Genomic DNA, 23,974 nt, shown 5'->3' on the forward strand with positions numbered 1-23,974 from the left:
AGCGATGTTGGTGGGTTTCACCACCCCCTCCTTCTCCTCCTCCTCCTCCTCCTTTCCCCTGGCCCAGGCAGTGAGGATGCTGTCCAGTAGGTGGCTGGCATTCTCCGGCGCTCGCCGGCGGCTCCCCCGGCGCTACCGCAGTCATTGAAGCGAGCCTGCTCTCGCCTCTCATCATGGGAAGCAGGCGAAGATCTGACGTCCAGAAGATCCTGCCTACAGGACCCCAGACGTCACCCGAGCCCTGCTTTTCCCTCCCTTTAAATCCAGCTGGCGACTGCAGGTGCTGAAAGGCGGGAGAGAGATTTGCAAGGCAGCTTGAAGGCGACTACCAAAAGTTCTTGTTTTTTTGTAATGCCCTTCTTTTGGACTCGGTGCTGCTTGGCTGAGCTGAAGCTGGGAATTTAGTAATTTTGAAAATGCCTCCCACTTGCTGGTCTTTGACTTTGATAAACAGCGTTCCAGAGCTCAGGAACACCTAACAGCAAGACATGTCAATGGGGAAAAGGACAAGTTTTAGGATTCCAACTATGCTTAAGCATGGTCTCTTTTCACCTTCTGGAAACAGCACTGTTGAGAAAGCTGCAGTTGCTTTTTGGTTTGCTTACTGTCAAGCTGTGTCACAAAGTGATATGACTTTGAAACTTTTCTGACTGTTTAAAGCCAGCAGCCAGCAGCAAAATTACAGCAAGAAGGAGAAAGATTTGCCAAGAAGAAAGCTGTCTTCTGAGAGGAGGAAAGTAGGACGATGGCATCTGGCGACTGCCTTCTGCTAGACCTAGAAACAGATAACTTCATTCTCTGCAACGTCTCCATCAACCAGAGTGCAACCCTCTCCCTCCTTGGTGACGACTGGTTCTACCCAGCGTTCCTCTACGCCATCCCCACCATCTATGGGATCATAATTTTGATAGGCCTTATTGGCAATATCACTTTGATTAAGATCTTCTGTACTGTGAAATCCATGAGAAATGTCCCGAATTTGTTTATCTCCAGTTTGGCTCTGGGAGACCTGCTGCTTTTAGTGACTTGCGTGCCTGTGGATGCCAGCAGGTACCTGGCTGACGAGTGGCTGTTTGGCAGAACTGGATGCAAACTTATCCCCTTCATACAGCTCACTTCTGTAGGAGTGTCAGTCTTTACTCTCACTGCTCTCTCGGCTGACAGGTAAGCTTGCAAAGAAGTCTTCTTATTTATGACTCCATGAAATGCTCTGTTAGGAAGGCATATTTTGGGGTAACAAGTGTATTTGTAAGCTGAGGAGGGGGAAAAGAACAACTTTGGTTAATTTCTGGTGGCTATAAGCACACAACTTGTGTAGGAGGCAGATTGAACAGAGAATACTTTTCCTAGACTAAACTAAATGTTTGTGCACTTTAGCTAATACTCTAGCTTAGTTAAAAGAAAAAACAAGAGTAGATCAAGCTAAAGACCAGAGAGAGAAAATAGCCGTCAGTGAAGGAAGGTCTGTTAAAAGACAGTATTGTTCATATTTGCAAAAAAGATAATTGATCTCTATTTCATAAAGTGTGAAGCCACTGGAGCAACAGTTTAAAGTGTAGTTAAAATCAATTCTTTCTAGTGGCCTGCTTCCTTAAGGCTAATTACATGTGAGGCCATAGTTCATGAAATATGTTCCAAATATTCAAATAAGGATGCCTGAAGCCAGGCTTCTCAGTTTGTTGTAGCCAGTGTATTTCCCTTGATTAAAACATTTGCCCCTTATCCGACCAAAACTAATCTGTGCTTGTTCAGAAACTTTGTCTTCCAATAATGTTTGGTAAAAAAATAGCACATAATAGCTTTGCTATTTTAGGATACCTGAAAACAAGTTTGACTTTAACAAATTACATGCTTCTAATAAGGCAGCTCTATTTTAGATTGCTGTGAGGCTTTAGAAAACAGTCTCAGAGCATTCAGGCTTAAATTCAAAAGGCATTTTAATTTAATGTTATTTGGAAGGATGAAGCCTACCTTTCTGGAAAGGTTTTAAGCATTTATCAGATTGTTGGCTCTTACAGAAACTCCTAAGTACAACAAAGCCAGGACAATTTTTTTTTAATTTGGATGCTTCAGAAAGAGATTGAGGAATATATTGTCACCATACTAAAGGTAAAAAATCTCACAGAAGTACTATTATTTATAATGAGAAAAAATATTTTTTTTGTTTTGCTTAAAAATGACCTGGGCATTACATTGCTTGCTTTCAAAGAAGTGAAACTAGGTTTGCTTTAGGTAGTCCCTTTCATGCCACTCTGTGTCTCTTCTCAGAACCTTCTACTTTAAAAAGCCAGACTATTTTCATTCAGTTTTCAGAGCAGTTCATACACATATCTCAATATACAGTATGTCAAAGCAAATTATTCCAATAGTGTTTCAGAGGGAGAGTAGTCAATATGTTTATTAACCCCTCTGTGTTGGTGTAGTATAAAAATAGCACTGTCTGCCACAATAACAGATGACAAATAGGCCTATGTGTAGAGAAAAGTTTTCAAGCCATTTGGTCTAAAAGAGCTGGAAAATAGGAAAAGTTCACAAATAGTCCCTTAAACTTTCACTCCTGAGTTTCATGTGGTGGCTGCACCCCCCCCTCGCTTCTTCTTAAGAAAGTAGTAACTATTATAAGTTTTCAGGAAATTCACCTTTCCAAAGCTGTGATGTAAGTTGTTCTAAGGAATGTCAGGAAAATAAAAAAGGCATCATAAAGAACATTATGTTAGAGATTTGTTGCTATCTGATCATGTGCCACATAAAGTAAACATTACAAATGCTTTTACTGAGCAGCACATCAGTATTTTTTTGCCTAAAGTGAGTGCAAAAGAACAGAAAACAGGAGCTGCAGCAATGTTTGGATTTGGTCACTTTAAATTCTTAATGCCAGACTTACCTGGATCCTACTAACCATTGTGCTTCACTGCTAATCAAACTTTACCCCACTTCTCAATGCTATAAGGGGGACAGGCATGCACACGGGAGACTTGATGTTCCCATTTCCAAGGGATCATGTCACCCTCTTCTAGTGCATCTTTTGTCCACTACAGAAGGAGACTGAAGTAAAACTTTGACTTTTATTAGATCTGTGTATCTTAAATGCGTTGAACTACAAATGGCCCTTACCTATTATGTTTACTCAAGTTTCTGTTTCAGTGTATTAGCAGCAGTGATGGGATAATTTTGTTATAATACAGTCTACATTTTGTCAGCCCATTAGTCTATTTTCTTAAGAATGTCACCCTGAACTCTACAGCCCATTATTAATCATGTCAGAATCATTAGGAAAACAAAAGGTACATGGAATACTTCCAAGATATGAGTCGACTGTGACCAGCACAGTGATGCCTGTTTGAGTCTGCAGAGGGACTGGCAGCCCAATACCCTGCTGTGGGCCCTGGAGGAGGGAGATGACAGGGACAGAGACACCCAGAGTGCTTTCCTAGAAAACCATTTTAAAGGTCAGACCTGGCATTGCATGAAGCATGAGCAACAGCTCAACCCTGCAGGAAAATACTTGCAGAAGACAGGGGCATGGTGGAGACAGCAGGGTAACACGAGGACTCAGGAGTCCAGCAGGTAAGACTGTTCAGTCATGGCTCATGTCACTTGGCTTTTACTGTCTGAGGTGAGGAGTCACTCCAAGATAGTCAGCAAGGTGTTTCCTAGTCCATGGAAAGAGATGACTCCAGAGGAGACAGGACAAATCACCGTATCAGGGTACTTATCTTACTCCTTGAGTATTGAGGAAGCCTTGCTATTTATCATGGATTAGATGACCATGTCTGTGATGGCTAATGTTCAATGACTTGAACCTTGCTTGTGGTGCTCACATGAGACATATGAATGTCCCAGTTCTCGTGAACCAATGCTGTGGACCATGGGAGAGAAAACCAAACTATTTGCTGTGGGTATCATCACGTGCCACTACCTCCAAGGAAAGGGAGACTTGTCAGAAAAAAGTTACTGAAGGTATTGTGGTGATGCATTCAGAGACCTGGCATCAAAAACCTTCTGTGTAAAGAAAATCAATTGAGTGTGATACAACAGGATCATTTCCATTGAAACACCAGGTGAAAGGCACTGGGGTAGGTGTGATGAGTAGATACAATATGTGAGAGAGTGATGAGACGTGTATGATACCAGTTACAATTGTACAAATCAGCTCAGTTGCTTTGGATCACCTTTAGCCATTTTAACAGACTTTTGCACAGCCCACATCATGGGCGCAAGAGTGTGCCTTCCTGAGGTACACTTTTATTCATTCCATTTCCAGTTTCCTACGTGTTAGGCAGAGTTCATATTCCTGAAGCTGTCATCTGCTGGTGACCGCAAACACTCAGATAAGTGACAACCTCCACCACAGGGTCCCTAAGGCTGCTCAGTGGTCTGACCCACCAAGATGCAGTGGTTGTCCAGAGGACTGACTGCTCAAGTGCAAACTTTTCTCAAGTAGAAACAGAGGAGCAAAGCACTGATTTCAGCTTTTCCAGCAATGGGAGGCTTGCAGTCTGCAGGGTGCTCTTCATGCATCTTCACACACATGAGCCTGCCTGTGGTGAGGTGGGGCACAGCCAAAGGGTCCCCCTTTTCTTAAGTTGCCTCTGTGTACAGTCATGAGGCCCTATCAGACAAAGGTTAAATTATTCACGAGTGTGTGGAAGAAAGGGCAAAGAAGAGTTAACAATATGAGCAATTTCTGTTCTGTGGGACTATTCCTCTGGCTGCAGGGAGCTCGCATCTGCCCGGCTGCATTTGCAGGAGCTGTTGGTGAGCCCTGCTTTCTTTCGAGCTTGGCAAACTTGCAGAGGAGCCAAGAGAGGGTTAATTCCTGTGGTGTGCTTACAGCCACCCTCAGTCAGCGATAAGGCGCCCGGGCTGAGTATACAAGAGCAAGGAAGCCAGCAGTGGATGTGTGTGTATGCTTGTTTGTGTGTTTTAGAAGGGCTGTAAATGAAGTTGGCAGGGGGAGGACATCTGTCTGCCCTGCTGCTCCTCTCTGTCGAGGCAGCGGATGACTTCAGATGCTATGCTGCTCAGCTCTGTCCCTGCAAAGAGGGAGTTTTGAGTTTGCCTGTCAGCCTGCCCTCCTCTTCCTCCTCTTCTACCTCCTCCTCCTCGGTGTGAGGGGAAGGGGAGTAGAGGTGGCTGTGAGAGCAGTCACAGCTGGGCCCCTAGCCCAGGCAGAAAAGCCAAGGCTGGCTCAGCAAGTGACAGGAAATCAAGGAAAATCTTTGCTCTGTAAGAAGAAAAGCAACTTATTTAATTGCCCTTGTCATGGGAGATGTCTTTATTTAATTGACTCTTTCTGCCATGAGTGACATGGTTTATACATTTGCATTTGAATTAACCAAGCTGTCAGGCACTGCTTACACTTCCCAACTGTTTTGCTGGGATAGTAAAAAAACGAAATGCCCTGGTGCCCTAGTGCAGTGAAACCTTCCTGAAATAGTGCTGGTTTTACAAGCACACAGCAGTGGAAGTGTAGAGCGTAACTGAAGTTTTTAAGCAGCATTTTTACTTTAAACACCCTGGGATTATCTGGATTTTAGTTCTTGAAAGCTGTGGCAGGGCCTGCCACCTGGAGCTGCCCTCTGGCATATGGTGAAAGGGAATGAGGACATCATGAGACACATGGAGTGACATTACTGGTGAGGTTAGGTGGCTTACCTTGGTAAGAACAGCTGCAGGCAGGGGACATTGCAGTCTTGTGGGAGCTCTGATACCTGAAAAGGGGACATTAGCTTTGGAAATGTTGACTTCAGTGGTTGGATGCAGGGATGCTGTGCTGCTTCCAGCTGTTCTGAGTCCCCTGGAGCAGTTCACAGCCACAACTTTTGATGTTCCTCTGGACTCATAGGACAGTTTGTTTTTTTAAGAAATAAAAAACTCCAAACAACCGTCTCTCTCAAAAACAGAGTGGAGGAAGGAAAGAAACAAATCTAGAATTTCTAGAAGAATGTTTTGAAACATACAAAACTTTTTTTAGCCGGCTCATCTCTTGTGTTATTTGGATGTCTGCAGCCCCTACCACTCATATTGTGTACAACACCAAAGGAAAAGTAATATCTACATGTCAGTTCTTCTACGTATCTGGTTTATTTTATTTAAGGGAAACGTGCCACCCTAAAATAAAGCTGTGGAAAGCCAAACCAGATATCCATGGAGTTGATTTACAGAGTAATACTTTTATTTTTTAATACCATCAGCTGAGAAGTGTCAGCTCTGTACTGGTTTTGACTTTATTCTGGGCAGCTCAGTCACAGAACTCATGAAATCCGGTCAGGTCACTAAGGCATTATTTGGGGGCAATTCACTTGTGCTGTAATTTACTGTGGAGCCTCAGGAAGGTTTTGAAAGGGTGGCAGAGAAAGCCACTCTGAACTACCAAGACAGCCCCTAGTCTGGTCAGTGTGAGTCAGCAGAATGGTACCCCCACATGTACACTTTGGATCCACTAACTTGACCCCAGCTAGAACATCAGTTCTTCCAAGTCAGAGAAGAAAAACAGGGGGGCTTTGGACTCCAGCCCAAAGCCTCCCTTCCCACGAAAGTACTGGGTAGCCCCTCCTCAACCCTTGCTCCTGGCACAGTGTCCATACTGATGATTTTCATGCAGGGATGGCACAGGGCATGTGAAGACACTGTGTCAATGCAATACAAATGCTGTTAACACCCTTGGTTTTAGCTTATTTCCTCAGCCCCTGCAACATCTGCAGCAAGAGAAACAGATTAAACAGCACAAACTTTCTGAATATCTTGATTAGCTGGAGCAGATGGACAAAACACGATAGATGCACTTCTATAGCCGGGAACATTAAAGCTCCTGTTTGTACCAGGGGGACTGCTGCGCAAATCCGAGGTCAAAATCAGTGCTAATGTGCTGGAGACTGTCAATATTTAAGCAATCGAAAGGAAGAAAAGTTGGATTACCTACTGTTTACATTTCAGTGAAACCTAAAACCCCCAATCAGTTGTCATGGTCTCGGGGTACGAGGTGCTGCACACACCATTAATAAAGAGAGCGCCTGGCCATGGAGAATTTTCTGTCCATCAGACTGAATACAATGGGCTGAGACATCAGCATTGCTTCAGCAAACCCAGTCATCCCATCAGCTCAGGTGGTAATACTTAGTGTTCAGATGCAGACAACAGCCTGGCCAAAAAGAATAGAGGATAGATGAGCTGAAAAATGAGAAGCTGGCACAGCTTCTATATATGCAGGGAATCATCCAGTATCCAGTAGCTGCTTTATTCACTGTTTTAATAAGCTGTTTTATTTTGAAAGATACTCCAGCTCTAGCTCTGCTGAGTCAGAATCACAGAATGGTTTGGGTTGAAATGGACCTTAAAGATAATCTAGTTCCAACCTTCCTGCCATGGGCAGGGACACCTCCCACTTGACCAGGTCATGAGTCCCCTCACCTTGTTTCTCACCACTTCTGCACTTATGTTCCCACTTCACCTCATGTCATGTAAGACACCAGGCCCATAAGATCAGTCCCTGAAGGTCCTTTGACACTGCCTACTGCCTACAACCTCAGATGGAGCAGGGGATTTTGGAGTCCAAAACTCCAACCTGTGCCCTGGGGCAGAAACTGATGATGGTGCCTGGATACTTCACAGTACTGAGGCACCAGAAAGCAAGAAGCCAAGTGCTGGGCTGTGTAGAAAGGCAGAAAGCTGAAGTTCCTTGCAGGAAACTCCCCTCCTGATTCCAGGTTAGTGATCAGTTTAACCAGAGTGCAGAAGACTGTGGCATGTCAAAGGGAGAAGTGTTGTCAGAGCTCTACCTGTCCTGTCTTTCCCTGCCCTCTAATTATAGACAATCTCTACAACTCCATGGGAATGTTGGACAGAAAATAGTACCACGACACCCTGAGAGGAAAGAATGTTTCTTCACACCTGCAGACAACCCTGAAGCATGAGATTTAGACACAGATCCAATGACCTGGGAGAACAGAAAATGCTGACGCTTCACTAGCAGTGACTGCTCTAGTCACCCAGTTCTTGTCTGCATCTGTGCACAGAGGCTGCTGAATATCTTATAGGAACTGGATTAAAACTGATATTTTCAGTGACACTGGGAAACTTTCTGAGTATTCAGGCTAGAGGTGCACATATCACCCTGTCCCCCTCATGTGTTTCCAGCAACCTGTTATCCTCATCACTTAGAAATCATGTCATATTTCAAATTTAAGTTTGTCTGAATTCTTAGCTATGCATGATAGTCTAACTAATAGCATAAGTAAAAGGTGGAGAGAGTTGGGGTTGTTCAGCCTGGAGAAAATAAAGCTCCAGGGAGACCTGATTGCAGCCTATCAACATATAAAGGATGCATACAAGAAAGATACTCTTTACAAAGGCCTTTAGTGACAGGACAAGACACAACAGTTTTAAACGGAAAGAGGGTAGTTTTAGATTAGCCATAAGGAAAAAAACTTTTACAGTGAGGGTGCTGAGACACTGGAATAGGTTGCCCAGAGATGTTTTAGATGCTCTATTATTGGAATGTTCAGGGTATGGTTGCATGGGGCTATGAGCAACCTGATTTAGTGAAAGATGCCCCCGCCCAGGGCAGAGAATAGATTATTTTTAAAGATTCTGTCCAACTCAGACCATGCTGTGATTCTATGGTAAGAGCAGTCGGGGATAGCACTAGACTGCTCAGCCCCAATGTGCAGCTGAAGGTTCATATGGAGGTGATGGTCCATTATGATATCTATGTGTACTGAAGCCACAGAAAGGACCTGAGTATCATAAAACTGACTTAACTTTATAATAGTTATCTCAGGTACTTGTTACACTAAAACCATGTCATGGTGAGAATGGCACAGAATATCTCATTTTGTCTGGTGCAGAAGAGGTGCTCCATTGTCTTCTCTTGGTCTCTTCTTTCCTTGAAAGGTCCCCAGGTCTCTTTAGCATAATCTCCTCTCTCTGGTCCTAGATGTATTGCTTTACACCTGGCTGAGTTAAAATGGGTTCTGTTAGACTATGGTCATTAATCCAAATGACTCTAAAGTATTTTTACAGTCTGGTCAGCCACTGTGTCATCTGCAAACTTTCTCAGCAAAGTTTTATAGCCTGCTCAAGGCAGCTGATATACACGATAAATAACACTGCAGCTAGAGAACGTTCCCAGGACCCAGGCTAGTAATGTCTCCACACACTTTTACCTTTTCACTGGCATGTTTGAGAAGCTGTTGACAAGACCGTGAAGCATGGGGTCCCCGTCTAGCAAGGCTTAATCTCCCAGGCCAGGCTGCTTATTTTAAGCCTTTAAATTTAATCCCCTGGGCTGGGTTTGCATGGGTGTGGGTAGGGGAGGGATGCCCCTGGCATGTGACTGTGCATATCCACATGTACAGTCACCCATGCCAATGTGCCCATGCAGGTTGTGCCTCCTTTGTGTGCCAGCATAGCCTACACCCCTTTTTACATCACCTACAACATTGTGAAAGAACTATTGAAAAAGCATTAAATCTTCTGTGCATCAAACAAAACAGATTTATTTTAATTATCATCTGCTAGCAGGACTAACATCTCCATTATTCTATCTACAAGTAGCCTTTGGCAACCCAAATCCTTGTAGTTTTCTCAGTCACACCTTCCATCTTTCTGAATTTCACAACTTTGGATCCACTTCTTGGGAAATTCTCCACATTTTCAAAATGTGTAAAAAATATTAACACCAGTTGAACCTCATCTGCTTCCTTTAATATTTCTAGGTGTAAATTACTCGGACCTGCTGGTGTAAAAGTGTTTTTTGTTAGGAGATGTTGGCTCATATCTTCCTGAAAACAGCTTACAAGTTTGCTGGAACATGTACAGCACCACACACATGGTATAGATACCTCCTCTACATTTGGTCTTAAAGACCAGTATCTAGTCATTCCTTTCCACCTTATCATTGTTTGCATCTTCATAATTTATGTGTATGCCCGATTTCCTGATTTTTTTTTTCGTTCCTGACATATTTTAAAATGCACATTTGTATGTTATACAGTGACCTTTGATATTTTATTGGCTTCTCCATCTTCTCTTATCAGTCAACAACATATTTAAACTCTGATATTCGCTGTCATTTACTTTTGCTTTTTTTCCCATCTGTTGTATATTGATTTTTTAATTACTTCTTTGAGATTTTAGCATGACTCCTCACTTTCTGTTATTCAGGGCAACTTTTTGCCCTGAGCAGTTGTTTTTTCAGGACAAAGTGGGGGGACACAGGGGAGGAGGCTTGGAGTCAGCTACTAATGTATCATTAGCATTGCCTCCTTGACATTTATGTTCCCAGTCAGTTGGTCTGACAGCTGCTTTTAAGTTCAAGAAACCTCCTTCTCTAAAGTTCCATAGATAAATAGCCAGATGCTAGAAAGGTAGGTAGGGAGGTAGATATATAGAAAGCTTTTTAATCTCTTCTCACAAAATTAAGATAAACACACCATGGCTGCTATATCTTAAGCAACTGATGCTAATTTTTAGGTCAACAATGAACACTTCTTTCTCTGTCAGAACAAGGTACAATATTGATTTAGTGCATATCATAGGCAGGACTTTTTGGGTTGAGCAAGTGCCATTTTTAGAAACTCCAGCAAATATCTGTAACCATCTCTGTGGGATATTCAACAGTTACATCATGTGTTTAGGCTACCTAGTGATGGTGATTTCAGGAGAAATAAGGCTGATTCTCTAGGGATTATTGCCTGAGGCCCCAGTTTTAATTGCCCCAGTAAGAGATTCAATCCACAGGCACACCAAGCCCACAGTCCATTTGACAACTTGGGCCAAGACAGTAAAGCTTTAGATGGAAAGTGTCACCAGGGTTTGCTCCTTCCTATGCCTGGTAGCCTGGGTGCCAGAACCATTCCTCCCAGCTCAGCTCTGGGCACACACTGCATTACAAACCTGGCACCAGGAAGCTGATCCACCAGGATATGAGTGTGAGCATGAAAACATCCTCATTTGCAGAGTCTGTATGGGGGAATTAACTGGTTTTGAAGTCTAAGGATAGTTCTGAATGAATGGGTTCCACCTCTCCCTCAGCCACCAGGTCTCCTATCCCATTTCAAGGACTGAAACAAAGTGTGAGGCTGGAGGTCCTGGAGTGGGTCCAAAGGAGAGCAACCAGGCTGGTGAGGGGACTCCAGCACAAGTCCTATGAGGAGAGGCTGAGGGAGCTGGGGGTGTTCAGCCTGGAGAAGAGGAGGCTCAGAGGAGACCTCATCACTCTCTACAACTCCCTGAAAGGAGGGTGTAGCCAGGGGGGGGTTGGTCTCTTTTCCCAGGCAACCCTCAGCAGGACAAGAGGGCACGGTCTCAAGTTGTGCCGGGGGAGGTTTAGGTTGGACATTAGAAAGAATTTCTTTACTGAGAGGGTGATCAGACATTGGAATGGGCTGCCCCGGGAAGTAGTGGATTCTCTGTCCCTGGAGATATTCAAAAAGAGACTGGATGTGGCACTCAGTGCCATGGGCTGGGAACTGCAGCGGTAGTGGATCAAGGGTTGGACTTGATGATCTCTGAGGCCCCTTCCCACCCAGCCAATTCTATGATTCTATGAAATCTTGGACTTGGGATCAAGGTTTCATTCAGAGACTTGGCTGAGCATCAGCTACATACCCTGGGTGCAAATTGGGTTTTTCTAATAAGGAAAGCATTGGCTGTAGAACACCCACTATTTCCTGAAGTAAGCTTTACTTCCATTGTTTTCCATATATATATAGTTAATTTTGGAAATATTTTATACTCTGGGAGGTCATGGTTAGGAATATTACAGTTGTTATTAAAAGGTTATTATTTACAGTCTTCTTCCCTGATGTGTAGTACAGTTCAATGGTCTCTCAAATCCCCTGTCTCAGTTTTTACCTTAGTCATTCCTAGACTGAAATTCCCATTTATCCAGACTCCAGGATGATGTAGCAGTATGCAGGTATATAGACTGAAATTTGAACACACACTTCAAAAAATTAGAACTATGTCACTTCCACCATTGCTTCCTTTTTCATTCCATTTAAATGTTAATCAATAAAAAGAGAAAGAAAGTGGACAGTAGCTGCCAATGAATGTAAGACCCACCTGTAAGTCATGTCTTTTTGCCTATGTGCAATTTACTAAAATAAAGATTTTAATAACAGATGTTCAGCCCAAAGACATCCATAATAATGATAATCCTAAATATGCTGGAAACACAGAGCCAGAATAGATTGTCAGAGTGTGTTGATGAGTTAGACAGTCTAGCAATTTTGTGGATTTACTGAATTATTTGTCCTCAGAGCTATAAATATTCACAAGATATATAATGGAAACAATAAAGAAAGTTCAGGGCAATTCTCATTATTTCTCATTATTTTGTTCAGATATTTAGTAAGACTTTTTCTTTGCTCTCCAAGTGGAGCTTCTATCTCAACAAGGCTCCATGTGCCTCATTTATGCAGTCTTTGCATACCATCAACAACTTCTCTGTTGTTTGAGGCTTTTTTTTGCATAGTAATTGAGTAAGACCTTCACCTTATGTAGACAAAACAATGATGTGATACTAGTAGGACATAATTACGAAATTTTAATGAGGAAGTTTTAATTCAGTCTATTCATGGCTAAGACCTGATCAGTGTGCATGTATTAAGTGATGACAAATGGGAACAGATGACTGGGGATCAGAGGAACTGTGAATTGCACATCTTTTCCCTATCTTTCAGTTATAGGTGGGAACAGAAGAAATATGGGAACAATGCTGACTGAAAAGTAGTTCTTTCATCATTACTATAGAAAGTGCTGGTGATTTTCTGGTGCTGGGAAGAACTCAGCATTTTTACTTCACAGCAATTCACACGCCCATTTTTGTAAGACAGATTGTAAGACATTAAACCATTCCGTTCCAACTAATTTCTGCTCTATTTTTTAAAAAATATTATTTAATTTTCAGGTTCACATTAACCCAACATCACAAAACAGAGCTCAGTTTAAAGAGATTCAAAAGTTTGTAAGTGGATTTCTCACTTCAGAGAAAAAACAGAGAGCAGCAATATGGTAAATCTTTCCTCCAGCCTTATGCAGACTAAAGAGTAGGGCTGGAAGTGAAGCAAGGGTGGGTAAGCCTTCTGCAATTTTGTTTGAGCAGGTTTTAATATGTTTGTTTTTTACAACTACTATACAAATTCAGTAGTGTTGCAAAGGATCTTTTAATGGAAACATAGTAATGGATGATACATAGGACATAGTAATGGATGATGCTATTTGGAGGAAACTTTCCTTGAAACTTAAGAACTGCAAATTCATTTTGGAAGGGTAGCGTCCTGTTTCTCTGTAGAAAGGATGGGGAGAATTATTTTTTTCTCTTATATTTCTTATAAATGTGAGGTTCAGCTGCAGGAAGATGGACGTGCTTGGAAGGACTGTGACAAAAAACGTCAGTACTCTGTGTTAGAGCCTCTTTCAGCCATTTTCTCTTGCTACACTCCTACTGATGAAAAAAGTAAGGAAGAAAGAGTTGTGGCTGCAACTTAGTGCATCTTTGTAAGTGAGATAAAACAGACAAGAGGAATGCAGTGGCAGGCACAGAGCTGCTGTACCATCCTTGCTGCCATATATTTGATCACCAGGAACATCTCAGACAGCCAAGTACATGTGTGACCAGCTGCCTTCACTGCCATAAGGAGAGATGCTGCTTTCCCATTGCCACTGGCAGCAGCTACAGTCACACACTGATATGCTGTACTATGAGACTCTCAGTTTGTGGCCCCAAAGGTACTACTGTAAGAGGGAACACAAATTATTCTGGCTGAAATTAAGCTCTACTGTCATACCACTTGTAAAGGTATTACAGAAGGTGGTATCTTCCATCTTGCAGCCCAAACTTACAATATATACAATGACAGCTATTGTATGGGCCACCTACACTAGCTTTAACTGCTGACATAAGGGGCAGGGGAAAGGCAGAAGACAAAGCAAACATAAAAGAGGAAAATTTACTCCAGAAAAAGCATAAAGTTCCCACGCTAAAAAAGAAAACAAAACAGAAAACAGACACTGAGACATATGGAGATAAATTAATTTTAAATCCAAAGGAAACATCTGATTTCCCTTCCATACTTAATTGTTTTAATTTTATTTTTGTGACTGTTGCAGAAGGTACAAGTAAGTGGATGAAAGTGATAGGAAAAAAAATATGAAGGATGCACTGAAACTGCAGCCTTAGGGATAAGGTCCTTTCTTCCCCAGTGTGAGGGAAAAACTGCAGCCCTTCATGTCTCTGTGCTTGGGAAGGTACAGACAATATTTCTTTTAAGGCAAAGCCTGTTTATATTTCAGCTGATGAGTATTTTCTTGTCTCAGATGAGGAGCACAAAGGGTGGCTAAAATATTTTGCACCATCAGAGAAGCTGCATCTAGGAAATTACATCCATTTGGGGCCTTATTCTGATTTCTGCCCTTGGAGAGTCTATCTGTAACTGTCTTTTTTCAGAATAAAGCTACTTCTGTGTTTATATTTGAAGTTGCAGCTTTGGGGCTAAGTGTACAATATTAACCAATGTTTGCATAGTCAAAGTTTTAGAGTACATTAGGTGCTGTTGTTGTTAGTTATATTAATATTAACACAAGTGTAATGACACATTTTTCCAGTTTCTCTGGCATCTTAACCTCAGTGGGAAATGTATTTACCACAGAAGAACCTTGTGTGTGTCAGGTTTTAGTGGTTTATGGTCATTCTGGTAGTTTCAGTGGTGAGAAACAATTATTCATTGAGCACAAGGATCCTAAGAGATGTTTATGAGACATTTTCCAATCTTCAATAGAGAGTCATGCACTCTGTGGGCTCCTACCAATCCCCAGTGAGTTTTAGGGATTAGATTAAGAAGTGATCACCCATTATATGTTACTGAGTTCTGGCATTATGGGTTGAAGCAACCCTCTCACCACACTCCTGGAGAAGGACAGCATCAGAGTCACAGTGGATGGTGAAGGGGAGGATTGCCCTGTGGGGTGAGTCTTCACGTGTCCTCATGGACTGTGATTATATGAATTGCATGTAATTTCTTTGTCTGGGATTCTTTGAAAAAGCCTGTGAGGCACAGAGATCACTGGCACCTGTCCTGGCCAGAGAGGCTGTGCACGAGGCAGGTTGCTGCTCCACAGGCACAGTGGGAACAGAGAAGTTCAAAGAGGGAGCGGTAGAAAAGTTCTTTCATATTTGCTATCAGATTGGCAACACAATCGTTTTCTTCTGGGCTGTTTGACAACTGGAGAGAGACTGGAACTGACACAAGTTCTTGACTGTACCACTTTTTATTCAACTGAATCCTTAGAGGGCGTTTTATTCTTTTAAAGCTTTGGCCTTTGTTGTAGGGCATGAATCATACCTTGGTTTTTAATCTTTTTTTAAAAAAATTTTTCTAAGTATGTCTGGAAAGAAGTTCAGCTGCAAAGAATGATACTAAGCAATAGTTAGGGAATCTGAATGTGTCAGCAAGCAGAGGTTCAGGGCGATGTCTGGATCTGCTGCAGGCACACTGAGCACTCCAGGTGAGATGAACTCCCAGAGCCTGAGTTACTGCATGGGATGGAGATAAGGCTGTTGCAGACCTTTGTGGGAAGGCTCTCTCAGATAGCCACCTAGGTCTGTAGCTCCACTAGGGTAGATGGGGATATTCATCCACGTCCTCTCCTAACTGGATTGGCTTATTCAAAGGCTGTATGTTAATTATAGGAAAGTTCTGTACCTCAGACACCTAAAATTAGCTATGAAAGTAGTCACCTCTTTGCCCAGGCTCCAGCTACAGAAAGCAGAAAGGGGAGCATCTCCAGAGAACTCATCTCCTACTCCTCTCTGCTTTTGCCCTAGAGGAGTCACCCCCAGGGTTGCCTCTTTCTCCCCACAGACTTTAGCAGATGCCAAGGCACTTGGGCAGCTGTTTTAGGTGAGGTGCATGGCACTGCCATGGTCTAGTGTAGGCACAGAGAACTGGATTCAATCCATCCAGCTCAGTTGGCCCCTGGGTGGCCATTCCTACCTCAACTTTACCTGCAGACTGTGCTTTTCACAGGAGACAGAATGGAGTGATGTAACATGAACAGATGGTGAAAGATTTAAGTTTGCTGGAGATGCAAATAGCATGGACTGGGTGTCACTCTTGTCCCAAAAGTGTGGCCTACCTTGGAAAAGTCCAAGTGCTCAAGACTGAGTTAGCTGCTGTGAAGCCAATCACAACTGATCTGGCATGCAGAGCAGGAAAACTCACATTTTCAAAACCAATTTCCTAGCTTTGTTTTTCTTTTTTTTTTTTGTGTGTTTTCAACTTCATGCTTTTGGTCCACACTGAGACCCTTGCAAGCAAAACCTCTCTCAGTTCTTCTTTTCTATCTCCTGTAGGAGACTTTAAAAAGAAGCTAAACACTTGATAATCAGTTCTAGTCTTCCTAGTAATTTCTAATTATGTTCTTTCAAAATTACATTGTTTAGAAATGCCATCTCTCATTAAAATGTATTCAGAACTTGGAATGCTTTCATTTTATGACTCTGCCAACTCTATTAGTGTTAATACAAATAAAATATAACCTCTCTTTCTCTGTATTCTTCAACCCATTCATGACACTGGGAATTAATACGAGAAAGTATTCTCTCAACTGCCTATATTATATAAGAAAATCCCTGACATAACTTTGCTATCATGCCATGTTGATAAGCATATAATAAGCCCTTGCAGAAATGCCTTTGAATACACTAAATTTGTGAATACTTTAATATGTAATTAATTTCCTTTTGCATTTATCTTCCTTAGGGTTTATTGAAGATGTTCAGTCAGCTGCTGCTTCTGTCAGTGATCTATAACGGGTCAATTAGACTATACATTGGGGAATTTCAGCTACATTGTTTTAGTAATTTACCCAGCACTTCTCTTTCATTATTGCAATAGTTGTAACATCATATTTGTTCAAGTGCTGTGATTTTCTTCACCCAAGATGATGATCATGCACTGGAAGATTGTGCTTTGCAGTTTGACACCACTTAATCCCCAGCTTCAGAATGCAACTTAAAAAGGTGCAAAGCAAGCCTGAAAAATAGTGTCTGGCTTCTGCAGGAAGCTGTGCAGTTGGAGTAAAGGGGGAATGGAAAGCTTGGAAAGTAGGTGGCTAAACAGAAGATTAATGAGCAAGGTGTTTGGAGTTCACTGAGGGAAAAATCATCTACGCAAAACATGTGGGATTGTATGAAGAAGCATTTGCTAATTGTGGGATGCCCAGATAGATACAGCCTTTATAAACCCAAATACAAATGTAAATATAAGTACGAATACAATCAAATGTAAATAAATATTATAAATAATGTAAATAATAAAATAAATGCACATAAATACACACAGATGTACACATATTTACCTTCTATTTATATACATATGTAGAAGGACAGGACAGGGTAGGTATTTTGAACAAGGCATTGATTATAACTAGAAATTGAATGTGTGTTTATCCTCCAAATAAGGTAATTGCCCAAAGCAGTGCAAGACTGACAGAGTCCTCTCTGTAATGTTGACCTGTAGGAAAAGGCAGGGTATGTTACGTAGGGAATCAGTGGCATACTTGATGTGTCCCTGTTTTGGGCTGCCAGGTGGATGGACCCTGCTGCATGCTCCCTGGTGTCTGGCAGGACATTATTCCTACTGTTCCTGCTCCCACCCCAGAGCCCAATTCAGATGGGTGAAGGAGCCAGAGTACTGACTGGAGATTAGAAACAAACTCTGGAAGAGCCAAATGGGAGGTGTACCTTGCCATGCCAAAGTGGGCTGACACACCATGGGGCCCAGACACCCATGAGTTCCCAGAAAGCCAACAGTGACGAAGGGATCAAATGGGCTGTGACAGTGTGATGTGGATCATGGAAAAAAACCGTCCAGCAGATTGTAATTCTAAATAATGATTTATGAAACTGGCAGATATTCCTTCCTAATTGTCTTCTTGTTTTGTTTCTACTGTGTTCCTTAAATGCATGTGTGAGTTGTGATTCACTTGGAATGTACACTCCTACCAAAGCAGATCTCCAGAAGTTATGAAGTATATCAGGATCAAACAAGTTTGCTTCTTTCTTTTTTTTTGGATTCTAAAGAACAAGTTTCTGAAAGGCTGAAATCATGAAAAACAAATAGCAAATAAAAAAAAATCTTCTACAATTGCAAATCAAAAACCCTTCTACATACCTAGCATAGGAAGCAACAATATTTATTTTCTTGAAGAAAGTTAGTTAACAGCTCTGGCTACTTTGCCTGGGTGCACTGAGTTATGGACAGCATTTAATTGCCAGCTACACCACCAAACAGCAATTAAAATGGGCAACATACTCTTTGTCACTTGAGAAAACATAAGATTTGGTTTGTAGGAGGCCAGCATGCTCACAGTTCAAAATGAAATGTGTGGCAAAACCTCCACAGTTTTCTTCAGCACTGTTCTGTGAAGGGGTGTAAACTGCTGTAGGCTTTTGAAGAGAAGTCTATGAGCACAGCTCCTATCTTAATGCTATTTGGACACAGAGATATTAATGTCAGGCAGCACTCTGCTTTGTTGGGTCGATTAGAAATTAAATGAACTCAGGATCAATACAGATGAAACTGAATGGGGCTATGACAGGTGGTTCTTGTTTAAAATGAGAAATCTATCGAAAATATTGAAATTTAAAACGCAAGAAAGAAAATCGAAGTCTTGAGTAAAGAAGGATTTTATTGTTTGTTCATTTGTTTTGTTTTGTTTTGTTTTTCTTTTTCTAAATGGAAGGGTCAAACAAGCATACAATGCCTGAGGTTTGAGATCAGTAAATTATTTCTTTGTCTTTTATTTTTTAGGTATAAAGCCATAGTAAGGCCGATGGAGATCCAAGCATCACATGCACTGATGAAGATTTGTGTGAGAGCTGCTACAATCTGGATTGTATCCATATTGCTTGCCATTCCTGAAGCAGTGTTTTCAGATCTGCATCCTTTCTATGACAAAGGGACTAATAAAACCTTCATCAGCTGTGCTCCTTACCCACATTCTGATGGGCTGCATCCCAAAATTCACTCAATGGCATCATTTCTGATCTTTTATATCATTCCCCTATCTGTAATTTCAGTATATTATTATTTCATTGCTAAGAATTTGATCCGGAGTGCTTACAACATCCCCGTGGAAGGAAACGTGCATGTGAGGAAACAGGTAGAGACTTTACTTTCTTCAAAAATCCAGGACCAGTCCCCATGAATGTGAGAGAAAAGAGTACACACACGGGGGAATTTATACTGGGACAGCCTGCACCTGATGTGCTAGAATAGGTGGGCTAAAAGAATTTAAATGGTTGACGCAAACCATGGCACAGCACTAAACAGTTAAATCATCTTCTCCTGTTTCTAAGTTCAGAGACTTTGGCAAGGGTGGTTACCATGGCAAACACAGCAGGAGACCCATGCCAAGCCTGGGAAAATATTGACTGGGATGAAGGGAAAGAGGCAGAGCTGGGGATGGCGTTTGGAGGTTGAAGGCGAAGGATGACACAGGAAAAAAATCAAAATTTCTCAAAGTTGCTTTGGCAGAGAGAGAGGACCTTGGGTAAAGCCTCCAGTCCTCAGGGAAGTGATGGGTCTGTAATTGAATTCTCTACACTGAGAAGCAAATGGGACACAGCAATGGGGGAGTGGAGGTAGAGGAACCTCTCTCCTGTAGCCAGGGCCAGGAGCAGAGGTTGTTCAGGGAAGCACACATTTGCTCTGTGAGAGCAGCCATGCCTCCTGGGCTCACCATGGCTCTGGTTCTCATCTGATAGTGCTGTGCCACGTTGAGAAACCAGTACAAGCTGGAGAGGAACTGGGGGAGTGTAGGCCAGAGGAGGACAGTGGTGGATGCAGGGTGCCCAGGAAGGAGGAAAGAGCAGGACAGTGTGGAATCCTCATATGCTGGTTACATCCCTTGTCTAGGGTGTGATCTTTACAGTGTGGAATCTCAGGAGGGGAGTCCTGGCTTCTTTCTCTAAGCCCTTTAGTCATTATAACTGTCCTTCTAAAAATGCCTTTTTCCAGGGAAGTGCTGTTGGACATAACAGCCTGTCCACCTCTTATTTTCCTTCTAATAAGCCAGACTGGTCAATCTTCTTTTTCATCCAATAGTTGGTAGCCTCAGGTGTCATCTTAGGACAGTCTTTGATTTATAGAAACAGGCTATTTTCTTTGAATAATAATGCAGTCTTTCAGTCTTCCCTTTGCATCCTTGAAAGCAGAGTTTCTTTTGTTACTGTTGCTTGTGAGTGGGAGGTTTGTAAAACTCTGCAAACTGTCCTCCTGCAGAACTCAGAGTTGGGCTCATTTAGGCTGGGACCTGTGTATTTGAAGTGAGTTTCAGGCTCTGGTTGAAAATGGGTGGCTGAAAATGTACAAGTCCTGAACCTAAGAAAGAGTATTTAACCAGGATTTGCCTCATGACTTCTCCTGTTGAAAGCAACTGGAGAGGAGTGTCATCTCCAGGGGGAAATCCGAATACTGGTTGACCAACGGGGTATTTCAGGTCAGTCCTTAATTTTACATGCGTCTGAGGTAGTCCAAGTAAGGAAGGCAGGGCAACTTGTTTCTAAACAACATATTTACCTTACATCTTCCTTTCCACTGAAGATTTGAAACTGAGCAAACTGAGGTTTGCTTCAACCTAAGCTAAACTGACACAAGCCATTCTTCAGCTCAACAAATGCCCATATAATTGCACCCAGATGACATTTCCACCTTAGTCTGACCAATGCAGTCATCTCACGTAAGCATCAGATGCTGAGGTGAAGCAGCAGGGCTGGAAAGCTGTGTTTTCTTCCCATCAAATGATGTGTGATCCCTGAAATCCTTATCCTTTTCCCCTTATGAATGTGCCTAAATCTTTCTCTCCTGCAGTCTTTTTCTGCTGATCCAATTAGTGTTTTGATTAGTGGCAATAAAGCAAGAGGTAAAGCAGCCTTTTTTCCTCCTTGATTTTGGCGAGAGGACTCTAAAGAAAGCAAAATGCCAGGCTGCAGCCTAGCACTGTAAGCCCATCGTTCCCACCCTGCAGTGCATTCAGGAGCTATAGTTGTCTGAGATAACTCATATTGATTTCTTTATTGCATTGCTTCCTTTCTTTATGTGATGTAGCCTCCATAGCCCTCTATCAAATTAAGGATACATTGTAAAAGAATATATGGTTTAGCCAAGGACAGCCCTTTCTTGAAGGATCTAATTTTCAGCCTGCTCTCTGGAGACATTTCCATCTGGCACATGTCAAAACCCCCAAAAATCAGTGGCTGATTTTCAGTCAGTGATGTTAAAGAGGCACCAAATAAAGTCAAAATGGGCTTGTCAGGTCTCTTCTGCTTACTCCCTGCTTGCAGCTGTCCTGAGGAAAGACCAACCTGTGAGCTGCTAAATTTCTGAGTACCTATGCAGCTCGGAAGGGGAGTGAGGATGATGCTCTTGGGAGCCTGAATGGGGACAGTTGCAGGGACTGAGTTCTGACAAGTTCCCTAGAAGTGCCTGGGAATAGATGCAGAGATTACAGTAAACAATAACATTATGAAAAGTCAGTGGTCTGACAGCTTGCTGTGCCTGCAACTTCTGGCTGCACAACCTCTCCCAGCGAGCAAGGTATTTCAACAGGACAGCATTGTCTGTCCTCTCCTTTTGGGAGATCTTTGTCACAGCTCTTGTCTTCATTAGGAAGAAAGATGTGTTTTTCACTGGCATTGGTGTGCAGCACTGGTGGACAAAAGACAAAGTATGGTTTACCTCAGCTGCCCTGGGTTGAACAATACCTTTGGGTTGACTCCAAGACTGTACACATAAGTAAAACAAAAGTGTGGCTTGTCTGCATGGAGGTTATACTGTGTGACATTGTCAAAACATTTTTCCCTGACAGAGCTCAAATTATGCTAAGGGAGGTGGTCGTCCATCTGTTCACCATCTCCATCTGCATTCTCCTTGTGGCCTTAGCTCTTTCAGCTGCCTTAAAAGCTTTCGCTGCTGCTTCAGTGTTTCTCCAAGTGCAGAATTTCCTCTCAGTTTCTGCATCTCCTTTTGCCTCTGTGCTGCACTGGGTCTCTGAGGGCATTGGGCTGTTGGCAGCACTTTTGGATACATACAACACATGGCCCCAGGGCAGAAACTCCTGCCTCTGGACTATTTGAAATATCCCAGGCCCATGCCCCATAATCAGTAACAATATTACCACTAATAATAATAATTTAATATATATAAATTACCTAAGAACAGATATGGGGTTAACTAATGCAGGTGTCTGAGCTTCTTTTGCCTCAGCTGCGATTTTACAAAGTGAAAAGCCATTGGAGTTTTACCCCTAAGCATGAAAGGAAAGCCTTAGGTAGTAAATTTTCAGGACTACTTCTTTTTAGAGGAAGGGGTTTGAGGAGATACAAGGAGGCTTCTTGACTCTGTTTGTGTTCACCTGTGGTCCAGATTGCCTTGCTCTGGCCATGCCACCTCTCCGGTGCTAATCCCAAAGCTGCAGCTCCAGGGAAAAAACCTACAGGTCTGTGCTAGGCGTAGCTGCTAATCTGCATTTCTTTCTTCTTTCAGATTGAATCCCGTAAGCGCCTGGCCAGGACAGTACTTGTCTTTGTGTGCCTCTTTGCCTTCTGCTGGCTCCCCACTCACATCATTTATTTATACCGGTCCTACCACTACTCAGAGGTGGACACCTCGGTGCTGCATTTCATCGCCAGCATCTGCGCTCGCATCTTGGCATTCACTAACTCCTGTGTCAACCCGTTTGCTCTCTACTTGCTGAGCAAGAGCTTCAGGAAGCAGTTCAACAACCAGCTTTTCTGCTGCAGAGCTCGCCTCCTCATCCGCTCCCAGAGCATGGCCAGGAGCACCACACGAATGACCTCCCTCAAGAGCACCAACCATTCCCTGGCCACCTTCAGCCTTATCAATGGCAACCACATCTGCCACGAAGGCTATGTCTAAAGGGCACAGTCAGGGACCAAAACATCACATGCCTGGCATGGTTGCTTGGTTTTGCTCTGTGGGGATGGTGAGTAGCACACACACATGCACATGTGTGGAAGTCTGACATGCTCAGAGAAATCAGGGGAGCTTCCAGCATCCAGCGTTTCATCCTGGACTGAGACATTGCCAGAGCAGCAGATGACTGAGCAGCAGCCTACAGGGTGTCCCTGGAATGCTCTACATTGCTTCAAGTCCTGCTGCTTTTAATGAGAGCAAAGTGAGCATTATAAGATCAAATCCAGTTTGGCTCTGTGGGTTCTCCATTGCTTTCTGCTCAATCCCAAACTCGGGCAGACTTAGAGCAGTGACAAAGACCATACTCATTTTTGTCAGAATGGTTGCCTCCAGCAGTTCATGGTACAATATATTTTGACACCAAAATAAATCCATTTAAATGAGGTAAATACTTTTACAAAGAAGTTCAGTTTAGATCATTTCCAGACTTTTTGAGTATTTATTAATGTTTGAGTACAGTATTAATTCATGGTGTACAAAATGTCAAGAGTTTACTGGGGCATGTCAGTGGCCCCATCAGAAATGAGCAGTATCTTGCACCACATCAATGTGAAAGCAGTAATGTGAATAAATGTGAGCTGGAATATGTTTACAGTTTTCAAATGTGTGAGCTTCTGCCATGTTGTGGAGGACACAGCAGGGAATTTTCCAAGCATTACTCTTTTGCTCTTCCTGTTCTGAAGGTTGTGAGATAGAGAATGTTCCATCACCTAAGGGGTATGACAAAGTTTTAGTTGGCTTTGGCAAAGGGTAGACAACAGAAAATGAAGCACAGATATTTTTTATGCAGTAGAATTTTGTAAAACACCCTAGTTTTTCAGTAAAACTATCAGCAATGCAAGGTCTGATCCCCAGCCCACCCCCTGATCCAAACCCAGAAATTTTATTACTTCTATCTTCACAAAAAAAAGTCTGTGGAGAGAGAGTGCCAAAACTGGGTTCCAGATTGGAGATTTGGGTCTTTTGCA

General features: G+C 42.6%; 1 protein-coding gene across 1 annotated transcript; it reads left to right on the forward strand.

Annotated features, from left to right (window-relative positions):
* Positions 1–64: 64 nt before the first annotated feature.
* On the forward strand, positions 65–23,974 carry GRPR (gastrin releasing peptide receptor). Its single transcript, XM_071747443.1, has 3 exons — positions 65–1,164; positions 18,822–19,173; positions 22,557–23,974. Exons 1-3 carry the CDS (start codon positions 746–748, stop codon positions 22,947–22,949), a joined length of 1,164 nt encoding a protein of 387 aa, XP_071603544.1. The 5' UTR covers positions 65–745; the 3' UTR covers positions 22,950–23,974.

This window comes from Heliangelus exortis, chromosome 1 (assembly GCF_036169615.1).
Source record: "Heliangelus exortis chromosome 1, bHelExo1.hap1, whole genome shotgun sequence".
Classification (NCBI taxonomy): Eukaryota; Metazoa; Chordata; class Aves; order Apodiformes; family Trochilidae; genus Heliangelus; species Heliangelus exortis.